Here is an 8,921-nt window from a genome sequence, read left to right as displayed (position 1 = left end):
ATCGTTTCTCTTAGCCAGTGGAGCTTTAGTTACCGTGAGCTGTGTTTTCTTTTGCTATTGTTTTTCGATCTTCAAATCCTACAATCTCTTAAAAACAGCGTGAGTTTTTGTTTTTAGCGCGGTAGTTCCTGGCCAAACAGGAAACCGGTGCGGTAGTTCCTGGCCAAACAGGAAACCGGTGCATTTCCGTTTCCGTTTTCCGGCCGGATGGCGTCATTTTCGCGGGAATGACTACCCTAGCCACCGTTTCAATAGAAAATAGTTATTTTTTATAAAAGGCTTTCGGGGGTGAAATTCATGGCGTGGGTGCTGTGAAACATTTGACACTCACAAAAGATATAGAATGTAACTTTAGTTTTGTTAGGGTTAGGGTTAGAAAAAGTTACCTAGTATTACTTTAAGCTAAAAGGATAACACAAAAAAAGTCCTGCAGGGACTTGTTGCCATTGTGGACCTATGTATTCAATTCCTCAACATAGTATAAAAAAATCACACCCTGTGTGAAGGTAGCGGCGCCTTTGATACATTTTGTCATCGATATGTGTTTATAGCCACGTGTCATGTGAAGCTTGACCAATCACTTTGTTGACGGACCTGACCAATCACAACGTTGACGGTGAACACGGACAAAGTCAGGTATAGAGCAGGATCCGCTCTTTACCTAAAGGTATAGAGCGGCTAGCGCCGCTAAATAATAACACAATAATACAAACATGTCATCAACAAATACAAAACACATTTTTTAAGTGATGGTGTCAGGTCATTCCACATTTTGGTGGCGGAGTAGAAGAATGAGAATGTTTGTTTGTTTGGTAGTCCAGGGGCCAACACTGATATTTTCACAAATTGGTACCACCTAAGGTGACCGCAAAGTTTTTGTATTTTTGTCTTCCTACATGTTTATATTTTGGTATGATAACCCTTCCAATCTTGTAGCTTAATGGCAGTTATCACTACCTACCGGCTAATGTATCCGGTAGGAGACACAAAGTAGAATCTTTGTGTCTCCTACCGGAAATACACCCGGGCATCAAATTATTGCGACAAAAAACTAAATATATCCATGTATTCAAGGCTTCATGGGGTGTGCAATTAATAACTTCTCAGATTTTTGGTGTTTGCAAAAAGACTGCTTTTCATAAGCTTGTAAAAGTTGACCCTCCTTCGGTCTAGGGTGGTCATAGCTGAATGGGTAGAGAGTCCCCCTGTGAAACTGAAAGGAGGAGTTCACCCAAAAAATGATTTATTTTCTATCAATTGCACACCCCATGAAGCCTTGAATACATGGATATATTTTGTTTTTTGTCGCAATAATTTGATGCCCGGGTGTATTTCCGGTAGGAGACACAAAGATTCTACTTTGTGTCTCCTACCGGATACATTAGCCGGTAGGTAGTGATAACTGCCATTAAGCTACAAGATTGGAAGGGTTATCATACCAAAATATAAACTAGAGACATGTAGGAAGACAAAAATACAAAAACTTTACGGTCACCTTAGGTGGTACCAAAATATGGCTTGGCCCCTGGACTATTGGGTAGTAGATCATTGTCGCTCTCTCTAGTGTTGTGGCTGTATAGGTGTCACTCACTTTGGAGAAGTACTTAGTCAGGTATGAGGGTATTGAGGGCACTGTCTCTTTGACTACCCAAGTTAAAAAATTATATAATAAATATATTTTTCAGAAGTATATTTAATATACTCATTTTGTACTTTTTATATAGATAGACTTTTTGAAAAGTACATTTTTATTTAATTAAATATATATATTTTTAGTTTAGTACACTTTTCACAAATGTGCTAAATTACAAATTAATTCATGTTGACATTTAATGTGCTTTGTAGAAATATATTTTGAATGCACTCTGATTATATTTGCTAAATATATTTTGGCAAAAAATGCACTGTTAGTATGCTTTGACAAAAGTTCAAATTGACAATTAACATACTTTTTGTGCTAAAAGTATACTTTAGCACCAAAAGAAATACATTATTTTTTCAATTGGGTTGATACAGATGTTGTTCTGCAGGTGGTGCCAGTACTTGAGCAGCTCACTGGGTTGAAACGCGTGGGACGTGATCAGGTTGCTGTACCTGCAGCTGGAGTAGGGCACTCGCTGGCCGTTGAACAGGAAGTTGTTGGGCGGCGGTGTGGGCTCGATCCGTAGCTTGGCCAGGCAGATCCCCACATACACATCCTCCAAATGCAGGCGGCGAATGCTCAGAGAGGCTCGGTAGATTTTCGCCGGCAAGTCTCCCGAGAACACGTAACCCGAACCGGAGCAGAAGGAGGGGTACTCCTCACCCGGGTAGTCCTCCGGGGACATGTAAAACTTACTGTTATTGTTTCGGATCGGTAATTCGCCTCTCCAGATATATCCTGTGTAGTAGTTCTTAGGATTACGATTCAGTTCGGGTCTGAGCAGCTTGTGGATGAGGTAATTGGTGTTGACAAACATGTCACTGTCAGTTTTCATCGCAAATCTGGCCCGTGGACAATGCATGGCCACCCAGTTCATCCCCATCAGTGTCTTTATAGTCAGGTTGTTGTAGGTATCCAAGAAGTCCTGCTGAACGATATCGTGGTGCCTCTGGCTCTCGAACTCCAAGTTCATCTGATGTATGCGCCCCAGCACGCCTTTAATCTTCCCCAGCAGGAACAGCCGGATGATTCCTAGGCCTGGAGCGAGGTTCTCATTGCCCCACGTCTGCCGTATGGCGTCCCGTGCCTCTACCTCAGAGACACGGGTGGTTATCAGCAACACCAGGAATGGTTGAGCTTTTCCCTCTGGGCATTTGTTTACCTCGTTAATGATGTAGGGGTACGGCCCGGGGGACAGCATGCCACTTAGGCCGCCCTCTTCACTTTGGCTGGCATTAGCTGCCAGAGAGTTCTCCAGACCTGTCTCCCCCCGAGAAGAGGAGTCATCTGCATCTTTCCAGAGTCTGATGTTATTATGCTGTTGCTGGTAGCTCTGGTTTCCTGTTGCCTTACAGGTGGAGTCCCAATAGATCAGAAAGACCATGACTCCCAGGAGCGAGAGGAGTACACGGCACTTACGTCTCCTCCACCGCATAGCGTCCAGCTGCTCCGTGGGACCTTTAATCCACTTGGACCTCAGTCACATTGGTCAGGGAAGTTGCAAGCAGCTTCTCATAGCTGCATAAAGCGTGCAGGTAATGTGACAGCAGTTCTCCCGAGGGACTCTCGGAGCCAGTAATTGTTCTCTGGGTTTCACCAGAAAATACTGATACCCTCCTCCTTTATTATGGGTGGTGACAGTGACGGCACTGAGGAATTTTGGCCCTAGGCAGGATTTTACTTGCACATGGCACGTGGCTGTTGCATGTTCATTGTCTTAGCCAGGAAATGTCTCATGTTGAAATTCTGGTCTGACAGGCTTCTTCTCCATGTGGAGTACATTATATGACAGCTTCCTCTTCACACATGTGAACCGGGCTGAATTCCACAGTGTCTGTGGAGCATTTGGGAAGATTGTGGACGGAGATAGGGAGGCTGGCCTGAGAGTAGGCCTATTCATCCACTTTGATCATCCCACAGGCTTAAGCATTTTCACCGGCGTCCTTATTTTGGACAAATATTTTCCAAAAAAACACCACAGGTGTTGTGAGCTTGTAGATCAGTCATTTTCGCTATTTGTCATACAACAAAATATATATTATATTTGAACTGAGGACCCCCCCAACGTAATCATATTGTAATTGTAACATCCGTGGCCATGAGGTCAGCACTTTATTTATTTGAAATATGAATGTTTATGTGATGTACGAACTAAAAAGGGAGAAAGTGCAAAAGCCAGGTTGAAGTTCATCCATGACTGTCATGATCAGGGTTGCATTGCTCATGGGACGGGCTTGCACGTCGTGCAGGAACCTATTTGACCAGGAGCAGGCGCAGGGCCTTAGGCACACGCATATTCACACCTCAACAAAGTTTACAAAGGCTCCCGACTCACACCAGGTGGATTAACATAGGAATGAGCCTAGATGCATATCAATTGTCCATTGTGTGACCTGTAGTGTAGGTGTTAAGTGACGTGCGCATCACGTCATTAAAATAGAGTGCAACCACGTTCCAATCCAGCATTGCAACACTGGTCATGATAGTGATGTATCAGGGCTAAACTCGTTCATGCTTCGGCTTCGCCGTTCTCAAATAGATTACCGAAAATAAATAAAATACTGTAGCACTTGCGTCGCGATAATAATAAGGGTAATAATAATAATAATAATAATAATAATAATAATAATAATAAATATAGCTGCAAGCAGCAATGAGCGGTTTCGAGAATAATGGCAGACTGGCAGACTGTGACAGAGTGGCAGACTGGCAGACTGGCAGACTTTGACAGAGTGGCAGACTGGCAGACTGTGACAGAGTGGCAGACTGGCAGACTGGCAGACTGTGACAGACTGTGGCAGACTGGCAGACTGGCAGACAGACAGACTGTGGCAGACTGGCAGACTGGCAGACAGACAGACAGTGACAGAGTGGCAGACTGGCAGACTGTGACAGACTGGCAGACTGGCAGACTGTGACAGAGTGGCAGACAGACAAACAGACAGACTGTGACAGAGTGGCAGAGTGGCAGACTGGCAGACAGACAGACAGACAGTGACAGAGTGGCAGACTGGCAGACAGACAGACTGTGGCAGACTGGCAGACTGGCAGACAGACAGACAGTGACAGAGTGGCAGACTGGCAGACAGACAGACAGTGACAGAGTGGCAGACTGGCAGACAGACAGACAGACAGACAGTGACAGAGTGGCAGACTGGCAGACAGACAGACTGTGACAGAGTGACAGAGTGGCAGACTGGCAGACTGGCAGACAGACAGACAGACAGACAGACAGACAGTGACAGAGTGGCAGACTGGCAGACAGACAGACAGTGACAGAGTGGCAGACTGGCAGACAGACAGACAGTGACAGAGAGAGAGAGAGAGAGAGAGAGAGAGAGAGAGAGAGAGAGAGAGAGAGAGAGAGAGAGAGAGAGAGAGAGAGAGAGAGAGAGAGAGAGAGAGAGAGAGAGAGAGAGAGAGAGAGAGAGAGAGAGAGAGAGAGAGAGAGAGAGAGAGAGAGAGAGGCAGTGAGAAAGAGAGGCAGTAAGAGAGAGAGCGAGAGAGAAGAAGTGAACATGCATTAATTAACAAAGTCATGATTTTTGTTCAGTAAATTATATTTGGACCGGTTAAATTGAGGTTTGAACCAGGGACCTATAGACTTGTGGGTAGACAGTGTAAAGGATAAGGATAATTCCAGGTCCGTTCATGAAAGTCCTTGCGGTCTTGTTTCCAATGAGGGCCTGTGAGCAATTAGGGGTTAAGAGTCTAGCTCAGGGACAAATTTCATTTCATCGACGCATTTGCTGGCCTGGCCTGGAATCGTACCTGGGGCAACCAGGGCCTCTGGCTCCTTAGGTGGGCTCACTAACCACTCAGCTATGGCCACAGTACAGACTGAGCCATTGGATAGACAGAATTGGATTTCATATGTGGTAAGTTATCATACAGCATGGGTTGCTTATTATATACATACAAGCTCATAACGCGTCACATTGTAGATCGGCTGTATGTGGTTACTGTAGGTGTTGTATTAATAATTACATCTGCAAAGTAACAAGTAACTAAAGCTGTCATCTGCTGTAATTGTAGTAGAGTAGAGTAGTAAAGTAAAAGTACCTAAAAATTGTACTGTGCATGTGGCAGGTGTGATTGGTGATGAGTGAGAGGGGTGGATCCAATCCATGGGAATAGGGGGAATTCCAAATGATGATCACCTCAACGCATTGTTGGGGACAGGGATCGAACCAGCGACCTATGGATTCACAGGCTGCCTCTCTTCTCATTGAGCTAGAGATATGGCCTCCCTGATGGTGTCTGTTGATATCTATAGGTTTTTCCGTCCATTATGAACCAAGCCTCTATTTCGCTAACTACTGTAGATCACTGGTTCACAAAACATTTACCAATAAAGTTTTTTTTTTTGTCTCCTCGGACTGGAAACTAGTGAAAATAGTCGACCTACAAGCTCACAACGCGTTGCTATCTGAAAAGTTGTGAGATTGTAGATCGGCTATTTTCACAAGAAAGTATGTCATACATAAAAAACAACTACTCTCAAAAAAGCATTTCATGTTATTGTTTAAAAATTGCACATGTCTGAATTAACAGGGTCATGTTTTGTATAATGCAATATAAATGTAAACTGTAATCAGTGGGATTTGAACCAGGGACCTTCGGCACATGAGGCTCACACTCTACTGGTGGAGCTATTGAATCGACAGCATCAGATAGTGAGAAAGGAGAATCCAACAACACAAAACAAAAGGGCAAATGAATTACGTCATACATTGAAAATAACTACTTTCAAGTATGCATTTCTCGTTATCTTTAACAATTGCACATGCATTGATACAGTCATGTTGTGTGCAATGCAATTGAGTTGAGGTCTGCATGAGGTGAGATTTGAACCAGCGACCCTGTGGTATCAAGGCAGATGATTAAGCCATTGGGCCAACAGACCCGAACTGATGAAAAAGGAGTTCACACACATGACACACTTTCACGCAAATTGCTCAGAAATGCTGGATTTAAATGTTTTTCAAACTGCTCAAAATTGCAGACAATCTAAGGGCGGAGCTTACTGGTCAAAGTGATAGATATGTTCCTCATTGATACAGTCATGTTGTGTGCAATGCAATTATAATGAAGTCTACCTGAGGTGGGATTCGAACCAGCAACCCTGTGGTTTCAAGGCAGATGATTAAGCTATCAAGCTATTGAACCTACACACCTGAACCAGTGAAAAGGGAGTTCAAACACATGACACACTTTCACGCAAATTGCTCAGAAATCCTGGATTTAAATGTTTTTCAAACTGCTCAAAATTGCAGACAATCTAAGGGCAGAGCTTACTGGTCAAAGTGATACATGTGTTCCTCATGAGTCAAGGCACATGTGTAAGCAGGTTTAACGGCTGTCGGCCAAACGAGGCATGACTTTTGCCTGTTTAAAGTTTGCATTTTCAAAAAATTGCTATAGCGCCCCCCTTTGACCAATTGGAGTAAGATTGGTTTCAGTGATACTTGGAAGGACCCTCTACAATATTGCAAAGTGTCAAACAAATGTGAGTCTGCATGTATGTGTTAGGGGCAGATGAATAATTTAAAAAAAGCTGCAATTTTCATTGGCTTATAAAAGCTTAACGTTTTCACTTATGGAAAATCCGCTAAGTTACGTTTGTCGGCATTGGTCCAAAGTTCATGTGTATACAGTTTCGTACAGATTGCTCATAAATCCCAGGAGAAGTGATTTTTTTACTGCTTTTTACTGCTTTTCATAGAATTCGAAATGGTGGGAGATCTAAAGGTCAGAGGTCAAAAGTCAGAGTGTGAAAGTTGTTAGGCATGAGGAGACGCATGTGTGCATCGAAGTTTCATGGCTGTGGGTCAAACAGGGCATGAGTTGTACCTGTTCAAAGTTGGCATATTTCAATTGAGTGCTACAGCGCCACCCTTTGGCCAATGTTTGTGAGTTTCGGGTTTTCGCCGTTTGGCATAGCCCTCTACCATATTGCCGAATTTCATAAAAAGTGACCACGCGGTTAGGCCAGAACTGGCAAAACCGGCGGAAGAATAATAATAATGAAAGTGTAGAGATGTAATAGCTTTCGAAGCCTTACAGGCTCTCGAAACCTAATAATAATAATAAGGGTAATAATAATAATAATAACTAGAGGTTTAAATAAATAATGATTTCTCCTCTCCTCTCCCCTCCCTTCCAGAATTATGTGACAGCTGGCTGGACTGTAACTTAGAAATAAAAAACCCCAAAACCCCAACCAATTCATTTTCAGTTGACTTGATGCCCTCCTTTCACCTTGTAGTGCAACTAAACTTTTGCCGAAGATAATATAGGTCACCATTTTCGCCCTAACACCGGATTGAGAGCGAGAGGCTGACCCTAAGTAGCGTGAGAAACACTATCACCACTAGATGGTCGTTAGAAGATGGTACAGAGTAAAATAATTTGCGCATATTGCTGATAAAAAAGAAAAAACCTTGCAACTTGATTAATTCTGCTGCAGGCCTGTGTTGCGGAAATTAAATATTTCCTTGGTGAGAGAATGAAGAATTGCAACTAAATGTATTTTACTACAATGTACACATGTATTTGATACAATAGATAACAATACAATAATGATAATGAAAAGATTGAATTAATGCAATGACAATCTAAATCAAATAAATAGTGGCACAATTGCAATTGCAGAGGAAGTGTAGTGCATGCACATCAACTGCCCAGGTGCAGGACAAACAACAAAAGATAAAATAAAGACACACACACACTGGCAAAAAGAAAATGCTCCACTGTTTATTGTTTCAAACTTTCAATCACACACAGATCAGAAATGTTTAATTTTTTTAAATCCCTGACAAAGATCTGTGTGCGATCTGGTCTTGAGGCTTTGATGGACAAAATAAATCTTCAAAGGTGTTTGTTTGTTTGATTGATTGATTGTTTGTTTGTTTGATTGATTGATTGATTGATTGATTGAATACTTCATTAGTCAGAAATGCAAACAGCACGAGGTAGTCGGACATTTAAGCTGAAAGGATAACACAAAAAAGTCCTGGGGACTTGTTTCCATTGTGGACCTATGTATTAAATTCCTCAACATAGAATAAAAATAACACAATAATACATGTCATCAACAAATACAAAACACTATATGTACAAAGGTGTCGGAAAAATGTCAAAATAGAATGACACCTCCTTTTTATAGGAAAACGTGTGTTTACCTCCCCTTGTGGTCTCCTGAGTTTTTCAGTCATCCATTTATTAAGGGATAGTGTCAGGTCATTACACATCTTTTATCTTAAATACCAATCCCATT

The 8,921-nt window shown here is 42.5% G+C and overlaps 1 protein-coding gene across 1 annotated transcript; it reads right to left on the bottom strand.

Annotated features, from left to right (window-relative positions):
* Positions 1-375: 375 nt before the first annotated feature.
* On the bottom strand, positions 376-3,211 carry LOC311046260 (beta-1,3-galactosyltransferase 2-like). Its single transcript, XM_084058473.1, has one exon. The coding sequence runs from the start codon at positions 3,075-3,077 to the stop codon at positions 1,971-1,973; it is 1,107 nt and encodes a 368-aa protein (XP_083914599.1). The 5' UTR covers positions 3,078-3,211; the 3' UTR covers positions 376-1,970.
* Positions 3,212-8,921: the final 5,710 nt, after the last annotated feature.

Source organism: Gymnoscopelus microlampas (assembly GCF_963454915.1).
Source record: "Gymnoscopelus microlampas genome assembly, chromosome: 5".
NCBI classification, from domain to species: domain Eukaryota; kingdom Metazoa; phylum Chordata; class Actinopteri; order Myctophiformes; family Myctophidae; genus Gymnoscopelus; species Gymnoscopelus microlampas.
This window is presented reverse-complemented; position numbering and strand designations above follow the sequence as displayed.